The sequence below is a fragment of the Platalea leucorodia genome (assembly GCF_965183815.1).
Source record: "Platalea leucorodia genome assembly, chromosome: 4".
Taxonomy (NCBI): Eukaryota; Metazoa; Chordata; class Aves; order Pelecaniformes; family Threskiornithidae; genus Platalea; species Platalea leucorodia.
Genome location: NC_138826.1, coordinates 92601220 through 92623041, shown reverse-complemented (window position 1 = coordinate 92623041; position 21822 = coordinate 92601220). Strand labels below are relative to the sequence as shown.

Genomic DNA, 21822 nt, shown 5'->3' with positions numbered 1-21822 from the left:
TCCCTGCATATCAGACATCATGTACATACTGAGAAACATAACTAACTTTTATTATTCTGCATTATATTAGTGACTGTGTGATGGAGTACATATTTCTAATCTATAACTATGTGTCAATACAAATTATTTCAAAATATTTTTATTTCTAGACAACATTTTCATAACAATGTTATTTTTTATCGGCTGCAATTTTAAAAGTGCTTAGCAATAGTTCTGTTCTTCACGATAATGCCATTAAGGATTGCCAATGTCTTACCTAGTACTGTTAACGTTGCGTTAGCTGAAATGCTTCCAGCAGTGTTTTGAGCTGTACAGCTATAAACGCCTGTGTCCTCAATCTTTACATCAACAATAAAGAATACATCATCTTCAGGCATGACATGCATGCGCCTCTTGCGCGCTGCAGGAAAATCTGTTCCACCATCTTTCTGCCAAGCAATCTGTGGGACAGGATGCCCAACTGCAGCACATTCCAAACGTGCCATTGCCCCAGCACGAATGGTTAAGTCCATGGGGATCTTCGTAAATGAAGGCAGCACTGAAGAAAATTTAGTGATACCAAAATGAATGAACGAAACATACTTTTCCTTTTTTTGCACAGAATATTCTTAACACTCTTCTTGGACCTAAAAATTTTGAGAAGCATACAACCTAAATTTATCAGTAGCCAGCAAAGAGAAAGGGAGGGAGCCGTGATGTATGTGAGATGATCTAGATCACAATCTCATTTCTGCTAACAGCCTCCCACATGACCTTTCTGTAGTACCTTGAAACAGAGTAAACTTACCTCTTGTGAAGAAAAGATTAATGTTTTCAAATCTTGTTACATAGATTTTTGTCAGATTTACTAGGAACTGGGTCTGTTATTTGTTTTTTTCCTATACTATGGTTCAACACAATGGGGCCAGATGTAAAACTGAATGGTGATCTTGGAACTAGATACATTTTAAGAAATAATCTCATCTTATTAAGGGATCTTCTAAAAGACACGGATGATGAGAACGGAAAAAAACCTATGTTTACATATCTTGATTAAAATCATTCTACTTTAAGTCCACAAGCAAAAAGTAACATACTTACTGTTTACTGTAAGTTTGGCTTTGACAGAGTAGGATGAACCAAAATGATTTGAAATAACACACTGGTATTTCCCTTCATTGCTGAATTCAACATTGCGCAGTCGGAGGATGGTAGTGTACTCCATCACTTCACCACCCTGTGCCCGGAGGTGTGCATAATTCTCCATTTCAGCATCTTGCAGTAATTCGTTGTCTTTCTTCCATGCAAAAGTCATTGGGGAATCGCTGCTGCTGGCTGCCGAACATACAAAACTCAAATTGGAGCCTTTGATTGCTGACTGGGTTTCTGGCTGGACAGTGATTTGTGGTTTAGGAAAATCATCTGCACAGAAGGGAGAACAGAGAAAAAGAAAAAGTAACACAGAGGAAGAGGGAAAAAAAAAAAAACAAAAAACCCACATATATATAAATGTGAGGCCTGAGGACTCTTTTTAGAAAGAGTTTGTAAGCCTTGTTTTATAGGTTTGAGAGAAGAGTCAGATAAGTATTTATAAAATGGATACACGATGCTTCCATTTTAAATTTTGTTAGCCTTAGGGCATTTAAAAATACCGTATTTATGAGTTTATTGTGCCAAGTCATCTCTTATTGAAGAGAAAGCACATTTAAAAGCAGACTGTGTGTACAGTTTGTTCAACAGCAGCACTAAAGAGGAGAGCAATACCCCCTGACATCCGTAAGAGCTATTCTGAATGTCAGTCATGAAGCCTACTCTTCATCTTTACAACACCTCAGGCTGCTGTGAGTTTTTCTTTACTGAAAGCATAGTTCTTCTGCCATCAGAAACTGCAAGTTAAAGTTGAGGGTTTTCCCCAAATCCACAAAAAACAATCATGTACAAAAGTCACTGTTCCAGTGATTTGTGGCTGTTTGGTCTACCTTACACACACAGTAGTGCTGAAAATCCCTTAAGCACGGCAGCACATAAGAATTTCAAGAGGTCAGTTTCTGAAGGTCCCTTTACTATTGGAAGTTGGCTTAAAAGTGCCATTTTGTGAGTTTACAGAAATAGCTGCCTTCCAAGCTATTTATTCTGCCAATTGCATGTACGTTGCATGTACAAAAGGAGGGGGCAATTAAATGCTTGGTCTCCCAAAAGCAAAAGCCTTAGTGCATTCCCAACTTTCAAGATGCCTCCTACCTCCTGACAAAGACACAAGCACAAACTTCACAGGTATTGCAGGAAAAGCCCTGGGCCCCAACTACTCCTTACTGCAGAGAGTCAGGTTTTACCTAGCTCCTTTGCCTCCCTACGTCTCATCTGTTTGGGAACAACATACCAGGGTCAAAGCGTTAACTTCCTTGAAGAACCTCCACGCTGCATGTTACAAAAGAAAAGGAGATGTCCAGATAGCCTGAACTTGAGCTGCCTGCAGAACACCTGCAAGTCTGGAGCTGCGCTCCAGCGACAGGGCAACATGGATCCTCTGATCTGAGACCCTAAGCGTGGGCCTGAAGAATCTCCCAGACCAGCTGGTTTTCATGTTTCCATGTGTGAAGTACAATTTACATAGATCTTCTATTTTTTTTAGTTTCACAGATATGGAACCCTTGCCTAACACATGCTTTCCTTTAACAAATTTAGGATGATTCCCTCCTATCTCTTAGCTATTTTCAAAAATGTAACTTGGCACGATTTGGAGGATTTATACACTCATTGAATTATATATCATAGATTATTTATTTTAACTTCAGACAGGACTTAACATACTCCTCTTGAAACTTCTATAAAAGCAAAAGTGGCCATTCTAAATTTATAAGGCAAGGTGAGTACACCCAAACATCCAGTGATGGCACACTTTAAAGATTTAATAAACAGTGAAACACTCATTGATTGTATTAAGAGATTCTATTTACTTCTGCATGACAATTACTTTACGTATTAAATGTAATAACTTACTCTTAGTACATCCTTTTTTGCTAATGTATCTTAAAGGTTTTGAAATTAATTCATTAAAAATGGCATTCAGCAGCTAAAAGAAAGATCACTGTCCCCTGTGGTCTAACAAATAAGATATATATATTTAAATCCCCCAATTTAATTTCTTGCCAGAATGAGTTTCTCATAAATAAGAATGTCTACTTCATATATACTCCATTAGCTAGAGTAATCTGTAATTCCCTGCACTATGTTAACTTCTCCTTTTCAGCAGTAACTAGATTATGCACCATCTACTCATTATTTAACTTTAATTCATTAAATGTTTGACTGTTAATAGGCAGGGAGAAAACAACAGTTTTGTACACTACTTTATATTCTGTACCTGTTTTCCCACTGAAAAAAGGGTATGAACGGCAACAGCAATAATTAAGCAGTCATATTTGCTGAGAGGAAAGTTATTGAGAAGACAAATACGGTTACTGTTTTGTCTCTAAAGAACATAAAGTTGGAATTTTCTTTAGTAAGAAAAATAAAATGTATACAGCAAAAATACATGAAATCCAGTTAGCTTTTAATTTCCTGGTATTTTCAAAGTTCCCACTTAATGTATCAGAGCACTCAAACACACATCTTTACTCTGAATGCTTAGCTTCGCTTTGCTTAAAATAGAGAATGTAACATATAGGTGATAACGAATGTTACTATATACACAGAGAAATTTCAGTTTTAAGGCGGATGCTATCACCTCAAATTCTCGAGTCTTAAAGTAAAAATTTTTTACTAGCATTTACTATCTGCTGTACTGAAATACAAAATATCAGTAGCATAACTGTGGCAATCAGATGTTTTAAAATACAGTTTACATACTGGTAGTAACTTACATGGTCCAAATAATTTTTAAAGTGGACAACACGCACACATAAAAAAGGTCAGAGCTGAGGCCAGTATGGGTATTTTACCTCCAAATTTTCTCAGCTCTGGAATAAGCTCAAGACTGATGAAGTATGAAAATCATAGAATCATAGAATCGTTAAGGTTGGAAAAGACCCTGAAGATCATCGAGTCCAACCGTTAACCTATCACTGCCAAGTCTTCACTATACCATGTCCTCGAGCACCACGTCTATCCGTTCTTCAAATACCTCCAGGGATGGAGACTCAACCACTTCCCTGGGCAGCCTGTTCCAATGCTTGACCACCCTTTCGGTGAAGAAATTTTTCCTAATATCTAACCTAAACCTCCCCTGGGGCAGCTTGAGGCCCTTTCCTCTCATCCTATCGCTTGTTACTTGGGAGAAGAGACTGACCCCCACCTCGCTACAACCTCCTTTCAGGTAGTTGTAGAGAGCAATAAGGTCTCCCCTCAGCCTCCTCTTCTCCAGACTAAACAACCCCAGCTCCCTCAGCCACTCCTCCTAAGACTTGTGCTCTAGACCCTTCACCAACTTCGTTGCCCTCCTCTGGACACACTCCAGCACCTTGATGTCCTTCTTGTAGTGAGGGGCCCAAAACTAAACACAGTACTCGAGGTGCAGTCTCACCAGTGCTGAGTACAGGGGCACTATCACCTCCCTGGTCCTGCTGGCCACACTATTCCTGATACAAACCAGGATGCCATTGGCCCTCTTGGCCACCTGAGCACACTGCTGGCTCATGTTCAGGCAGCTGTCAGCCAACATCCCCAGGTCCTTTTCCGCCAGACAGCTCTCCAGCCACTCCTCGCAAGCCTGCAGCGTTGCATGGGGTTGTTGTGCCCCAAGTGCAGGACCCGGCACTTAGCCTTGTTGAACCTCATACAGTTGGCCCCGGCCCAACGATCCAGCCTGTCCAGGTCCCTCTGCAGGGCCTTCCTACCCTCCAGCAGATCGACACTTCCACCCTACTTGGTGTCATCTGCAAACTTACTGAGGGTGCACTCAATCCCCTCATCCAGATCATCAATGAAGATGTTGAACAGGACCAGCCCCAACACTGAGCCCTGGGGAACACCACTCGTGACCGGCCGCCAACTGGATTTGACTCCATTTACCACCACTTTCTGGGCTCGGCTGTCCAGCCAGCTTTTAACCCAGCGCAGAGTGCACCCATCCAAGCCATGAGCAGCCAGCTTCTCCAGGAGAATGCTGTGGGAGACAGTGTCAAAGGCCTTACTAAAGTCCAAGTAGACAACATCCACAGCCTTCCCCTCATCCACTAAGCAGGTCACCTTGTCATAGAAGGAGACCAGGTTAGTGAAACAGGATCCCCCTTTCATAAACCCATGCTGGCTGGGCCTGATCCCTTGGTTGTCCCGCACTTGCTGCATAATGGCACTCAAGATGATCTGCTCCATGACCTTCCCTGGCACCGAGGTCAGGCTGACAGGCCTGTAGTTCCCCAAATAAAATAATAAAATAATAATAATAATAAAATAATTTACAAATAATCAAAACCAAAAATTGCATCTTAAGTTCACCAAAATATGTCTCACTTAAAAATGAGAGTTATCTAAACAATATCCATCTTTTAAATCTAGAGGCATATACATTTACCACCACAAACTATTCAGCTTTCCCTTGCACGCTATGCTATGTACTATGTAAGCAAGCTGTACATGAAATAAAAGTCAGAAAACAGTCACTCCCCATCTTGTACAAAGCCACAAGCTTTGAGCATCTACATCACAGTTTGGGAACACAGAAGGAAATGTTAACAAATATTAAATCCTCTCCATTTTATTAGAGAAATCAAAATATATCAAAGAAACCACAACAAAAAACAATGCATTCAGCAGAATTTGTTCTATGGAATGAGGAATAGAGGCTATACTCACCACAGACAAATCCATCCAGGCTGACAGCAAAAATACTTCTCCCTTTTAGCAGCTGAGGATGGGCACAACTGGCATTTACAAAGCTCTGAAAGTTGTTCTCTGACATCCACTGTGGTAGCCATTTTAACTGGCAGTCACACAAGAGACTCGATGTGTTTAAGTGCCTAAGAAAAAGCAATTCAATTCAAACCCTGTTTGCTTGTTTTTTCTGTTTTGGTCTATATGAGCACACATCAGTAACAAAACTAAATTTTTAGGTTAAATACATATAAGAGAAAGACGGCAATATTATTTAGCTCAGGTGGTGACACCGTTGTCATGACTCCTACATTCTACAAAGCAGACGTGTTATCCTGAACTCCCAGCTTCTGCTACGAATATGAGTCCAGGCAGTCAGGCATGTTTGTAGTGTCTTGGGTACAAAACTACAGTCAGCAGTAGGACACACAGAACGGGCACGCGGAATAGTCCAGAAGGGAGGTGCTCTGGAAGCTAACATCAAAAAATTCTGAGACAATTTCATTCCCTCATTTCCATTTCAGTCAGAATTTATCTTGGGGAAGATATTTAAAAAGGAGAGTGAGGAGATGAAGGATAGTCAAGTGCTGAAATAACAAGTGCAGAACTGGTTATCAGCTTACCTACCCTATGCAAATAGCTACATTCACAGAGGGGGGGAAAAAAATAAGAAAGCAAAGGGATATTCTGTGAAGCATCTAGAATCAGGAGTTGAAGACGGAATAGTTCTCAGTTTTGGCTGAAAACTCAGAATCACCCTTAAAAAAGGGTATTAAAAAACACAGTCACTAATAAAATTCTTCTCTTCAAATCTTACCTGTTCTTGGAGGAAAAGCAAAAATAATTTATGGATCCAGGGAAAGAAACAGCTTTAAAGATAAATGAAGACATACCAATTCTTGAAGAAAAGGAAGAGCGTCTCTGTGCTCTTTTTTCACACTAACACTGCATGGATAAAACCTAGGGATGCCAGCTCACCAGTTCACATTGAGACGAAACAAGTCATCTTTCACGGAAGTTCTAGGGGCATTCTTGTTATTCTTAGGAAGCAGAGAAACCACAGCACTTTTTGCTACCCTGATGCAGTGGGTATCTGTCATAGTATTTTCAGATTTACTCTCTAGAGGCCTCAGAATAAAATTACTAGATGGGAATTTACAAAAAAATAATCTTACTTCTGGGAAAGTACTTGCTACCATCTGTCTACATCTTCCTCAGACATAATGGATGTCTACCAGGTGTTTCAAGAAAAATACAGAAAAAAAAACCCCAACAAATGTTGAATAGTTATTTCACTGAGGTGTTCGGATTCTGGTATCTTATAGCACCTTACACCTCCTGGAGCAGTGTTAGCCTGTCATTCCATCACATTTGATTACTCTTCAAATCATCTATATCAATCCCTAAGTGCCAGCACTGTGCTCCCACTGCTTTTCTTGTGCCAAACGCAGCAACTGCCCTGAAGCCGGCTGAGTGAGTTCAGCAAATGAATTAAGCAATACAACCAGATCCAACTCAAGGATGAGGAAAGACAGAAAACACCTGGCTATGAGTAGAAGCATGGACGTCAACAAAAGGTTGGACCAGACGACCTCCTGAGGTCCCTTCCAACCTGGGCTGTTCTACGATTCTATGAAATATGCAAGGCTCCTCATTACTTTCTCTATGGCACCCAACATGGAGTAATACCATAAGATGAAGTAGAGAGCCAGCTGCTAAGGTGATACTTGATAGGTATCTGGAGAATACACATGAAAAGCTCCAGACAAGCTTCTGGCAGTTTCTACTCATAACGAGAGCAGCACCTTTTTCTTATTCTTTAGTTTGTTGACAAACTACCCACAGAGCAGCTCAATACAACAGATCTGACTAGAGAAGGCTGATATGAATAGAGGAGATACAAGATATATGCAAGAGGAAGAATTAGCTGTGCTCAAAACACAGGGAACAGTGACAGTGTTCTTCTGCACTCATCAACAGAAAAAGAGGGTAAGAGGACAAAAAAAACCCCAAAACTCACTAGAAGAATACATTCTTCCCAGTGACCGCTTCATGACTCCTCTGAAGATCTGCCCCTTTGCTACTACAGGATAGAAGGACCCAATTACAAGCACTGACAACCAGGTCTTTACAAAAGAATTACAGTACTGCATTTCACTGGTCCAGTAAGCTTTAACTCAGTGATAGCACTCCTGATCTTATAGCACATTACATCAAAGTCTCCCTTATCTAATACCTATTAGAGATCAGCCAATTTAAAATAAGGACTCTAGACACCAAATGTAGCAGAAAGTGAACGCCTCCTATCCTACACTATCTCACTTAAATACAGTCATCACATAAAAAATAAAAAAAAAAAAGAAAAACAAAACACTGACATACCCTTTTTACGTGACTTCAGAGAGATTACAGTGGGAGTTTATCACTGCATCAGGCAACATCTTACAAGGCTTTTATTTATATATTTGTATGGATATATATATCTAATAGAGGTGATGTCTTTAGATAGAAACTTACAGTTCTTTGAGTTTCTTCATTTGTGAAAATGCATTTCCTTGAACTGACATAATTGCATTGTTACTTAGATCTCTAGGAAAAAACAAGAAAAATAACATTAGAGGAGGAAAGAGTAATTTATTAAACTGAATGTACTTAAGACTCAAGGAATAGTTTGCTACCTTAGTGACATACAAAGGATCCCTTAGCTCCAAAACTAAAGAGACAGGATTAAGGAGTTTTATAGCATGCTTAATACATAACACTTCCTGCATTAATTCCAAAATTCATCTTTAGCGTAACTCCAAAATAAAAGAACCTTCTCAAGATCACCGAGGCAACCAGGGTAAGTATATTTCATTCAAAGTCATAAGTAAAGCTTATTAGTCCGACTTTTATTGCAATTAGTATCAAAATTCATTTTTTCCCATGTTGAGTTAAATGTGAATTTCTACTACTTACAGGTGTTCAAGTGCATCCAAACCAGAAAATGCTTTCTTTGTAATGGATCTAATCCTGTTTCCTTGGAGTATCCTGAAAAATATAAGTACATGATGCAAAAAAGATAAAATAAAATGGAAGCATTTTTTGAGCTGAACAACTGCATTTTTGGCATTTATTTCTAAACTGTGACTAATATTCACCATTCAACCTTCCCCAATGCAGCAATGTGTCTCACCTCGAAAAGATACTCGTTTATTCCCCTTGAGTAAACATCTAGACTTTACAATGATTTTAGAAGATGTTTAATGTGTACAGTTCAGTGACATGGATTATTCTACACATATACACATAAGCATCTTTTTATTTCATAGATGTGCACTTGAAAATTTCAATGCAATGAGGCCACTTCCATTGGATGCTGCATTACTTTATCAAAGACTATCCCTGTCACTGTGCCTTTGTCATATAATGCACTTATTACTTCCTATTGTGGGAAACTCTCATTCTTTTGAGAAATGTTTCCATAAATAGTAGTAATATTTAAAATATTTCAGATTCATTTGACTTGAAAAATCTGAATTTCTTTTATAGAAAAGGAACATTTTATAGAGAACAAAATGGTAAGGGAGAAAAATAAAATGATCTCAGCTACGGAAAATATAACATCATTAAGTGTTGGGCTTGTCCCTTGAAACACACATCATCTAAGCTCATTTTTTTAAGGAATGATGAGATACAAATATTGTAGCAATACTCACAGCTTCCTAAGTTTATCTAGGCCAGAAAAGGCACCATTCATATCTTCAATAGTCCATGATATTTCATTGTTTTTCAGATCCCTGTTTAAGGGTGGAGGGGAAATCAAACCACAAGAGCTATTAAAAAGAACAAGGCACATACTTCTTCAAGAGCATGTATTATTTAAAACAATTTCTAAAATAGCTTTCTGGTACCTTGGGTTTTTGTTTGTTTGGGTTTTTGTTTGTTTGTTTGTTTTTTAAGAGAAGCTTTTCCTGATTAGCTATTTCATTTAAATTTTTACTGAGAGACTTTGAAGACTATTAGTACTTTTTCCGCTGATAATTTAAAAGATCAAAAACCCAACAATTTCAAGAATTGTTAGAAAACAAACACACATTCCCCTACAAGGGTATTCAGATACAGGACTATCATAAGAGAAGGAGCGTCATAGGAAGGGAAAGGATCAACTGTTGCCTCTCTGAAACAAAATATACTTATGCCTTTATAAGTTCATAATATGAACACACAAAGACTTTTATTAATAAAAGTGAATCATTTTTACATCCTACAACATCCACAACACTAGCTTGATTATCTGCGAAGCATAAAGAGAGTAGGGATTTGTGAAAAGAACAGCGTGGCAGCAGAGAATCAACAGGGTAGGGCTAGAGAAGAAAAAATAAATCTAGGAGGAAAAGTCTAACACTTAGTTCCTAGACACCTCGCAAGTATCTGACTTCCCTCTCTGTGATCTATATCTCTCTGTATACTTAAAAAACATAGCATACACCCCTCTGAATTGCATCTTTTGCTAGATGCCCAAAGTGTGATTATGTGAGCAAACGCCTGAAAGTAAAATGTTAGCACCCTTTTCAAAGCCTAGAGGGAAAGGCAACCATTTCATTCATCTGGCTAACAGATGGGTCAATGGTACGCAGCTGGAAGATTTTAATGAAGCTGAATATATTTAGATTAGTTTACTTCTTTCTTCCCCTTCCATTAAGAAATGCTATTTCAAAAAATGCTCAAATGCTTAAAGTAATTGCTCAGTCATGCCAAGCATCAGCATCCATAGTAATACACAGTTTTGAGTTTTGTCTTCTTATTTCTACTGTGAGGGAAAATGTTGATTCAGTTAAGCCACAACTATCATCCAGATCCCTAAACCTGTGGGCAGCAGTGCTGCTTGCTGCTTTTAAATGGGGACATGCCTTTCCCATAATAATGCTACTGAAAGTTCGTATCGTAATTACCACCATCCATTGTGCACAGCCTTAATGAAAGAGGAAGTCCTGCCTCTCCCAACTATTCTGAAAAAAAAATCCTACTGTAAGAAAAACATATGCTGATCGGGGAAAGCTAACAAAAGATTCTTGTATGTTTCATAAGGAAAAAAAAAAAAAAAGATCTATACACACTGAGGGATTTTCTTAATGTTTTTGACCTTAAAAAATGAGTTTGTCAACTTACAAAGTCTGTAAACTGGAAAGTCCCCGGAAGGCACAATCGGCGATGTAATTTACTTTGTTGTTTCCAATGTACAGTCCAACCAGCACACTTAAACCAACGAAGCTGGAATCATCTAACCTTGCTAAGTGATTGAACGTCAAATCTCTGCATATTCAAGGAAAAAAAGTATTTTAGTGTTTATGCTGTAGTGCTTATTATTCAGTTCAACCCAGGTGAATTTTCAGGGGGAGAGAAAGTTTTTTACCTTACAACTATCACAAAAGCTACTACACCATTTTTGATCACACAGCTTGTGTAGTGTTTCTGACAATTCACAAATTACTGCAGAATGAATTTCATTTGAAAATGACTGTGTTACAGTTTTAGTACAACTGCAACAGTGACATGAAGCAGCTACAGTTGGCTTCAACCTGTTTCAACAAAATGTAACTGCCTGCCCTGGTTTCGGCGGGGATAGAGTTAATTTTCTTCTTAGTAGGCGGTATAGTGCTGTGTTTTGGATTTAGTACGAGAATAATATTGATAACACACTGATGTTTTAGTTATTGCTCAGTAGTGTTTGTACTAGTCAAGGACTTTTCAGCTTCCCATGCTCTGCCAGGTGCACAAGAAGCTGGGAGGGGGCACAGCCAGGACAGCTGACCCAGACTGGCCAAGGGGCTATTCCATACCGTATGGTGTCATGCTCAGTATATAAACTGGGGGGAGTTGGCCGGGAGGCAGTGATTGCTGCTTGGGGATGGGCTGGGCATCAGTCGGCAGATGGTGAGCGGTTGCATCACTTGTTTTTTTTCCTGGGTTTTGTTCCTCTCTTTTTTTGTTGTTGTTTTCCTTTTCACTACAACTTACTATTATTATTTTATTTCAATTCAATTATTAAACTATTCTTATCTCAACCCATGAGTTTTCTTACTTTTGCCCTTTCGATTCTCTCCCCTATCCCACTGGTGGAGGGGGAGGGTGACTGAGCAGCTGTGTGGTGCTTAGTTGCCGGCTGGGGTTAAACCATGACACTGCCTTACGTACAGAAAGTTGCTGTCACCTTGGAAACTTTGTTATGAAAAATTCACAGATCAGTGGTAAGAAGCTCATGCTTTGGCATCTACCATGCTTTCAAAACTGGAATAGAATAAAAGCTACTCACAGCTCACTGAGTTTTTGGCAAAATTCCCAGGCATCAGGACTGATCCTGCTGATGGCATTTTGGCTGAGATGGAGTTGCTGCAGCATCAGCAAGCCATAAAGCCAGCCTTTGGTTACCTCTGTTAAGTTGTTATGGTCCAGCTGCCTACAAACACACACAAACACATACAAACAGAATAAAAGACATAAGGTTCAGAAACTCAGTGGCATGTGTGCTTTGCCGTGGGTCCACGTCTGACTTCATGATACTGGCTAGATAGCTGCAGCCTCTGTTAACATTTAGAGTTGTATGCATGCGTTCAGAATATGCTGTCCTACACATTCACCAATGACTGCTTGCTGCTTTTCAAACTACACTAGAACAATTTAATTCAAAAACATCTTGAAATTTTATCAAGCAATTCTATTCATTTTGCACAATTCTACTTAACATGTTATCAGCAGAATCTATCAGCAGAAAGTTGATACTTACAAGACTTCCATGTTGGTTAATCCCCAGAAAGCACCATCCATGAGCCTATTAACTCCATTTCTCTGCAGTTTTAATGATTTCAAAGCTGGAAGTCCTTGGAAAGTAAGCCCATCTATTTTTTTAATTTTGTTGCGATTCAGTTCCCTGCATCAATAAAATTTACAGTTACAACAGAGTAAGTTTACCTGCATGCCAACAACCTTTCTTCCCCCTCTGGAAACAAACCTTATTTAAATGCTTTTCTTGCACATAAACCAGAAACAAGATGTAGTAAAAAAAAAATCAAACATTTTACTGGAATACATTACGTTTAACCATGCTAATACTGTTCTGCCTTTCTGATACTGAGGACAAGTACTTGGTAGTTCTTTGACTTTCAGATTTAAAGAATCCTTGAAGACCTAGACTGTCATGCTTAGTTCCGTTCGCAAATTCTGAAGCAGAAACAAGTTCCTGGTGTTTATCCAGCAGTAGAGCCATTAAGGTTAGCTTGTAATTGCAATCAATAATCAGTCAGAAAGAAAAAGTTAAAATTTTTAGTTGTGATAACTAGGCAAAAATAAATATCCTGGGTGATCCCTCTCTTCCTTAATCTGGAGTCAAGCATTCATTACACAGTCCTCCCTCATTCCCCACAACTAGTTACAAATAGGTCCTTCCTTCTTTCTCATCAAGTGGTCTTGGCACTCGCCCTTCTGCCACTACACATACCCGGTGTAGGTCAGAAGTTGGGACCCATGTGTATCCTGGAAGGGAGTTATAAGGCATAACTAGCTGGAGGGTAAACTGCATTGACAGGAGTATTCAATATTTTCTATTTTCCTGCTCTCCATAACACTTTCTTGGCTTTGGTCCTCTTTAACTCCAAACCCTACACCAACCCCAAACAGCTTTCAGACTTTCTGAGCTACGTGAAAAGGGAAGTCTAGCCTCACACAGGCACAAAGAACCATGTTAACTGTTTTTTTAACAGTGAATTTTAAACTAGCTATTATTTGCTGAATTAACAGTTATATTTATTACCAACAATTGATATATAATATAAAGAGACAGGATTAGACAATAGTAAGAAAAGGCCCTCATACAATGAGTGATCATCTGCCCCTTCAAGATCTTAGATCTATCAACCTGCATTCTACCAAACCAAGAGGAATCCTCTCCTTCCAAAACTAACTTCCCTATGGGAGGAAAAGGCCTAAATAATTCTCTCTCCATAGTTATACCACAATTACTTTTCAGAGTCTCAGTCTTGTAAGAATTCAGCTTTCCTCTCTGGTAGCCTGATAGGAACTCTTCCTCCTGTGTTTATATGTGCATAAGCACTGAAGAACATTCAGTAAGAACAGTCTTCAGTTCTTCCCCACTCCTCCTCTGAATACTTCTTTCAGGTGATAACAAAAATTTTTGACCTTCATTGCAGATTAGCCACCTAACATAACTAGGTCAGCCTACTGATTAAATTGTGAATGAGTATAACTTTTTTAGGCAAGAATATCACCAACTTCTAAAATTTCAGCTGAATCTGAAGATCAGAAAGTCTACTAACATCATTAACAATTCCTGAGCTTTGAAGGACTGTTATCACACTCTTCTACTGAGGCTTGAGTCAAACTCTTCCTGCATTTGTATACAGAAAAGACACAGTCACTGTTTCCAGATGTGTCAAGCATTCTAACACTTCACTGTTCTTATAACCTTTCACTTTCAAGGTTAACCTAAGAGATTTCATCATTTTTAACTCTTGACTATCTAATATGGAAAATAATTTTTCAGGGTTTGACGAAGTGCAGTCCTAGCCCATCCTCTTGTGAACTTCCTGCACTCTAAGTTTCCAAAAAAAAAAAAAAAAAAAAAAAAAATTCCCCATCCTCTTCCATATTAAATAACTTTATTATTTATTAGGTAAAACATTTATAGACAGCATTGTATCAGTGAAGCTGATGGAGGTCTATTTACTCAAGCATATTGCTTATTGTCATACCTTCTGAAAGCAAATTAATTCCCTTAATTTCACCATGAAAGCACAAAATAAATAAGAGACTGCTGTAGTGAACTACAGAAGTTTACTTCACTTAATATTCTTCCAATGCTTTCTTACAGGAATACTGCAATTAGCCCTTCTCCAGCCATTTTTTTCTTTTAATAGGCAAACACGATTTCAAACACAAAGACTATTCACATCTAACCAATATATAAGACTAGTTTTGTTCAGTACAAAGCTGCAGTTAGTAAGGGTTGTAGTAATATGTTTTCTGTGTCTGTCTCACTCTGCCTCTGATTAAATTAAAGGCTAAAGTTCAAGCATTGGCAGTGCTTTGGAAAACCTGAAAACAATTAGTCAATTGTAGGTTGCACTTACAGGTGCTGCAGATGGGAGAGTTTAAACATCTTTTGAGGGATTGCTGAAATTCTGTTCCTGTTCAGTTTCAATACTTGAAGTGTGGTAGACAAATTGTCAAAGGTACCAGGCTCCATGGAGGTTATTCGGTTACTGTTAATGTACCTGTTGAAACAATGTCTAGAAGGTTAAATTTACAGTTATTTAATAAATTCTTAATACCAAGTAGTGAAACACAAAGCTCTTGCGCTGCCTACTCCTTGATAAATGGAATTTCATTTATCATATTAATTAGAGCTCTTGACAGCTCAGTCTATGGTCAAATAGTATTTCACCACCACCATTTTGCTCTGCGGGAGTGTATTATTGGCAGAAGATAGCATGTTGTAACCCCATTACTTTATTCTCACTCAGTATAGCTCTGGCATTGCAGTACTACTGAATAAGGATTAAGGTAGATTCAAAAGAAGTCCACCAAACTCTGTGTAACTCAAGACTAGCCAACCATGGGGAACTTAAGTTCATATTGTTACATAATTATTTCCCTCAAGAAACACATCTATTTGTTTCATCTCAAGATAATGACCTTCACTTTTTATGAACTAAAACATCTCATTGCAACAACTCATGTATTCAAGTTAGCAGCTTATGTTAAACTCAACAGGTGAAAGTAGGAATAAATATTTAATGCATGTCTAATTGAAAGAAGATTTAGTATGTTAACAAACAGCTGCCAATCTAAGTGTTCCAACAAGTTTTTAAAAGTAACCTGAAAGAAAAAACAGTAATAACATGTTTTACTCACAGATACTTGAGCTGTAATGATGGAAATGATGATATTTTTAGCTCTGATATGTTGTTGTTGCTTAAGTCCAAAGTTTCTAGACTCTGAAACAGCTTCAGATGTTCAGACAAGATGTTGGCAATCTTGTTACTGGTCCTGAAATTGAAAGACAGTAGTCAAAAGACTAATTTCCAGAGTAAACACTTGTTAACTACACAAGAACTGACTTTCGTCAGTCATAATTCCCCCACTTAAAAATAATTTCTAGTGAAAGAAAACCAGTAAAGTATGTTCTCTAGACATAACATTCATTTCTAGCCATCCCAAATCACAAATTGGAATGCTCTAAATAAATGTGTTCACCAACATTTCTAAAAACATATTCCCAGCAAACAAGATGAAAAAAATTGCATTTTAATCCAATTACTGCAATTCATAGCTTTTAAAACAAGACGTAAAACTCTATGATCATCTATTTCTGAACAGCAGAAATACCTAGTATTTGCATCGAACAGTATGTCACAGTATTGTAATGAAATCAGATTAGAGTTGTTTTCTATTTTAACCTAATTAATATTATAGTAGCTAAACATCGTTTTACTTTTTTGAAAACTCCTACAGCAGGAAAATCAGGATGAATCTCCATAAAAACAGAGCTACATTTGAGGAGATAGATGACAGTGTGCCCCCTCGGAAAAACATTTTATAATTTTGCAATTAGACCTAGTATTTCATCTACAGATTTTTCTAGTGAGTTAGCAAAGAATAAAATTTGTGCTTATTACAGCTCATTACAGAGGTTCTGGACTTCATATCTGGTCAAACTTCAGCTAAGCATCACACAGTTCCACAACAAAAATTCTGCAACTGTTTAAAGACATGGGTATCCTAGTCTACTATAAGGAACACCCCTTCTTTCACTTCCAATGAAATGTACTTTTTCCAGCGATCGCATTTCATGTTCATACCCAGCAACCTACCAGTTTTTCCATCCCAGTTGCATAATGTACAGAATCACACACACACACATCAGCAACATTAATCGGATTATTCGTTTGGAGCTAATGGTACATAGGGGAAAACATATCACGACCAATTAAATTAACATAACCCTAAATGATCCTTGTGTACCTTGGGAAGTTCAAGTCAGTTCTGGCTGTGGTACATTCTGTACCTAGTATGATGAACGATAAAGATTTAGGAGCTCTCCCCAGCTCCTAGAGATTGCAGGCAAAGGCAATTTCAGTAAAACTATCAACAAGAATGTTGATTCTGGAAGGTGTTTGCCTTTATTGGAAATACTTGCTCTGGATCAAATAGTAAGCCACACGTTTAGGGTAGCAGGGACAACTCTCACATATTCAAGGGGTGTGGGGGGATTACTGCTCAAGACAAAAAAGTCCTGACTCAAAAACTGAAACAGAAGTTAGATTAATGGGCCTTCTGACCACATGTGGGAACGGGTAAGTGATCTTGCAGCCCCTCCAACGCTGTGCTTGTATCGTGTTTCATTCCTCAGGCTGTCTGGTAGAGGTACACTGCATGTTTTTAACTCTTAGCTGAAGTATTTATAACAAATGGAAACAAATTACTTTAATAAAAAACAACAACAAACACCACCACCATGTTTCAGTTCCACTGGCCAAATAACACTGCAAGTTAGATAACATGTCATAGAGCCTTGCCTTTATGCATTAGTTTGTTTATAAGGTAATTACTAACAAGGTATTAAAACTGCCAATTACTTGAGTGACGAATAAAATTTTCCTTGCAGTAAAAGTGTGCTCCAGCAGAAGTCGGCAATTTCCTGAACTGCACGCCTCCTAAATTGCAGTGTGAAAGTGTTCAGTTATAGAGACGGCTTGCACAGTGCTGTCTTTGTGTCAGCACTGCTCCATAAAACAGAAATTCCTCACAACTGGCAGGATAATAGCCCCTGTATTACAAAGTTTAGTTGGACCTAATGGAACCGAATAAAACTCTTATACAGCCTAGAGATTAGCACTTAAACTAACTGGCAAATTACCTGACACAGACCAGGTTACAACAAAAACAAACAAACAAAAGAACCCAGCTTGTTTCAGCAAACTTTCTTTGTTTTTCATGATGGTAAGATCATATTGTGTGGAGAAAGTAACTTCTTTTGTTTACAGAAACAGAGCTACACATCGAAGTCCTAGTCCCTCTCACAATGAAAAATCAAACCAGCCCTCACTGCACCTTCCTGGTTACTCATATTTGTAGAAGCTACTCAAATGCCAAATATCTGAAGGGTTCACTCCTTATTGCCTCAACCTCCTAGTCCAGTTTTCTCTTCAAAAAAATTTAAGTGGCATAATTCACACCTAGAAGGAGATTATCCAGCACTGAACATATCCAAATAGTCCTGCTTTAAGGCCCAGCTTTAGTTAAAATGAGAAAGTTAAATTCTAATTTGATTTTTCTTCATAATCATCTCTTAAGTAAATCAAATAAAACCAATGTATCGGCTTCCTCATAACTGCCAAATCACCATCAAAATTAGTCAAGAAGGACATGTTTGAAAATGCAAGCCTATTTAACTGTCAAGGCAGAACCAAACAGTATCCGTTGTGTCGGCACAATGGCATACAAGTTTGTTCACTGAGGGGAGAAAAAAAAAAGAAAACAAAACAAAACAAAACAACAAAAAACCCCAAAACAACTTTCCAGCAAAGTGCTGTTATTACTGGGCTCAGACAAAAGGAGCTGCACACACCACATTGGTTTCATTTCACAGACCCTCAAGGGAGATCAGAGCAACAGAGATCCCCTGCAACAAGAGACCCAGCACATCAAGTTCTCACAGAAGCAGACCTGCAGCAATCTAATCACAATTTTTTCATGTTCAAGGACCAGCAACACGCTACAGCTTCCTTAAAACTTCTCCTGTTATACCTAAAGCAGCAGGAGCACCAAGGAACACAGACAAAACCACCAAAAATACCTGCATAAATTTGAACATGCTTTTTGCAATTTGAGTGCCTACACCCTGACTTGCAGCAAAAAAAACCCAACAACCACCCTAGAGTGCATGCAGGCTGATTTAATTATTTTTACATAAGGCTGTGTGAAAACCAGCTTAAGACAGAATATCAGATTTTCATTATGGGTATGAGAAACCTTAGCTTTCCATCTCAGCATTCATGACTTTAACCACCCCACTAGGCCAAAACATCTATAATAGTCCTATCAATCATGATCTCAAGATTCACTCTGTATAAACAACAGCTACAACATATCTGACATATCGACTTGTACTTTCCTTGCCTCTGGGGAAATATAAGGCAGGACAGCAACTTCCGTATCCATTTTGTTAAGGATCTAGTTAACACCATTTAGACATAATAGTTCTTATGTGCTGAAAAAAAACCCCAATTTTTAAAGATCTGAGATAGTATGACTCAGTATCTCTTGATAAAAATTGTCAATATGTAAAGTTACCTAAGTAAGAGAAAAACCTATGCAAGCTTCATTACTCTGATCCTGTAACATGGAAGACTCAACTCTGAAATAGATTAAGACCTGAAGACTTATCTTTTTGTTTCTATTCAAAATCTCAGCACAAAAAAATACTCTTGCACTTCCTTCTCCAGCATAACTCTTTCTTTCAGGTAGATCTTCCAGGTTGATCTGCTGTGTTTTGAGAACCTCTTAGTCTCATCTTACACCATGATCCTGATGAGAAGCACGTGTAGGAGTCTGGAGGTGGAGCAACCTGGTAAAAAGCAAGTTGTCTAGAAAGACAATTTTGGAGAGCTGTGTCTATGCAGCCTGTTCTCCAAAGCTGTTAGATGTAAAATAACTGTTTTAACATCTGTGTGATTCTGGACTAAGACAGTATCTCCCGTCCCTCAACTAAGCGCTAAGAGGCAGGATATATTGAATTTGCCTCAAAAACAGGCAAATGAAATCACAGTAGAGTCTTTGCTAGAGACTAAGAGGGTATGTAAAGAGAAAAATCACTCTGCTAGGGCTAGATATATCTTTCTGAGCAGTGCTGAAGCCAAAGCACTGGGGTTCATAGATGTTTAGTTTGACTCTCTTCTGTTTACATAGCTTCCAAATTAGAGCTGGCTTGGAGGCAGCCATGTCAGAGCACAGGCAAAGCAGACATGACTGTCCACATCCGAGCACGCACCGGGTGGTCTCCGTTATGTGCCACTACAGCTCACAGCCTCCTTTTTCACATTTCCTCACACCTTTGTGGTTCCTTCACCTGTTCTTCCCTCCACTCACACACTGACATCATATGATTCCTGGCATATCATCTATTGTTTCCCGCACTCCCCCGTCCAGCCCTCCCAAACTCCTTTGGACTTTTGGAGCTCTTGTAAGAAACAATGATGCCAAGACACTGAGTGGAAGAAAATTTAAGCAAAAAGAAAAAAAAAATTATAGCAAAGACGAAATATCAATACTGTAATAAACTTGCCCAGAAAGTGCTGGAAGACTCATGTTTTGTGGCTTTTAGGATAAGGCTGAACAACTTTAAGGAGCACATACCAGAAGAAAGAGTCTCAGTAACTCCTACAAGAAGAAAGAGAGAAAAAAGATCTTTTTTTTTTTTTTTTTCTTAAATTTCTACTCATTTGACTACTAAAATTAGCCAGACTAATGAACAATTACATGATTTAAAATATTGTAATTACGGTTTCAAGCTGAACACTACCCTTACAAAAATCCCCTTGATATGAATGGGACCACATGCTCTTCTCACCATTAAGACACCCAACTGCACTGAACTAAGAACCTCCATATTTTTTTTTTTAATCTTTGCAACTGTCAGATACAGAAATATTTCAAGTGAAACTGTTTCTCTCCAAGACAAAGATGCCAGAAGTAGAGCCAGGATTCTGGCTCACTTCCAGTCCTACCGGTAGGCCTACAAGTCTGATGCCTCTTTCACGCACAGTCTTCTCACGTTCCTTGTGGCAAGTAGTTGTTCTTTCTTTTGAAGGTCTCCTTCATTCCATGATCCATGCCTGTCATTGCTCTTTCAAGCCAGATGTCAGCAAATCTCTGCTCTTATTTTTTGTGCTTTTTGTGGTATATAGGCATAAAGTAGAAAATGAAAACTCAGAACTCTGTTGGCTACTGATACCCTGTCCAAAACTTGAGACCAAAGGTTTATTGATTCCTAAACCAAACATGAACTGGGAAAAGGGGAAGAGAAAGATGCAGAATGAAACAACTCTGGGATCAGAGACGTTTCCATCATCAAAAAAGACAGAGGCAAATCCAAACTTTCAAACACATGATACTTCCATAGCAATTCTCTCCTGATTCCAGTCATAGTATTGATATGTAATTAATTAAACTTTCCTTCCAAACTCTTGATACCCTGGAATCTGTTTCCCATTACACTTTCTGGCCTTTCCAAAATAATCACAAGTTACTTAGCACGTGATAGCCAAGTGAACGTGTAAGTTAACTATTTTATTTTAAAGAAGGTAAACAAAAGCAATGCAGGCATAGCTATTTCAGCATGAGCTGACAGCAGGAATAATAACCCACTGCAGAGTTGGTGCACTCAGTGACTGTTAGTTAATGCTAAAGTCTTGGACAATTAGAAGTATGACCTAGATTAAACCCAGCATAATGCCCTCCAATATTATAAATCATATTTCTAATCTGATGTATGGACTTGTTAATTAAAAACACACATCCTTTATTGTTACAGAGCCAATCCTCCCTTTTGGAGGGTGCAGACAGAAGTCTAGGCACTTCAGACTGCACAACCTTCTAGATCTACTCCTAATCTCCACTGTTAGTACAAACTGAGGTATGCTCTCCTGTCCACTTCTGTTTCACTCAAGGCACCGAGTCATTACACTGCACTGCTCTATTGCAATAACCACCTACCACTTCTCTAAGACATAACCCCAATACTTATGCCTAAGCTCTTAACTTCATTCTGACTTCCCTCATTCTCTGTGCTGTATGCCCTATAACTTGGCACCTCCTCCTTGGTAAAATTTCCTACCATTCTTCCATTTTGTCACACGGGAACCGTGTTCTCTATTTTTTCTAATCCATTATTATTCTTTTTAATTCATCTTTTTCTTTAACACTGTTGATCAGAAAATCATGCCAGCTTTCTTCCGCTGCAAATAGCTCATAAAA

The 21822-nt window shown here is 38.5% G+C and overlaps 1 protein-coding gene across 1 annotated transcript in view; it reads right to left on the bottom strand.

Moving 5' to 3' along the window:
- The window catches only part of LRIG3 (leucine rich repeats and immunoglobulin like domains 3), a gene marked incomplete at its 5' end in the record, with an annotated part of 43149 nt that overhangs the window by 6488 nt on the left and 14839 nt on the right, over positions 1-21822 (bottom strand). The window contains 11 exons of the mRNA XM_082308062.1: positions 257-538; positions 1081-1401; positions 5773-5936; positions 8308-8379; positions 8749-8820; positions 9489-9569; positions 10942-11085; positions 12086-12229; positions 12557-12700; positions 14916-15059; positions 15700-15834. Coding sequence (XP_082164188.1) covers positions 257-538; positions 1081-1401; positions 5773-5936; positions 8308-8379; positions 8749-8820; positions 9489-9569; positions 10942-11085; positions 12086-12229; positions 12557-12700; positions 14916-15059; positions 15700-15834 — 1703 coding nt within the window. The remainder of the gene's footprint in view (positions 1-256; positions 539-1080; positions 1402-5772; positions 5937-8307; positions 8380-8748; positions 8821-9488; positions 9570-10941; positions 11086-12085; positions 12230-12556; positions 12701-14915; positions 15060-15699; positions 15835-21822) is intronic.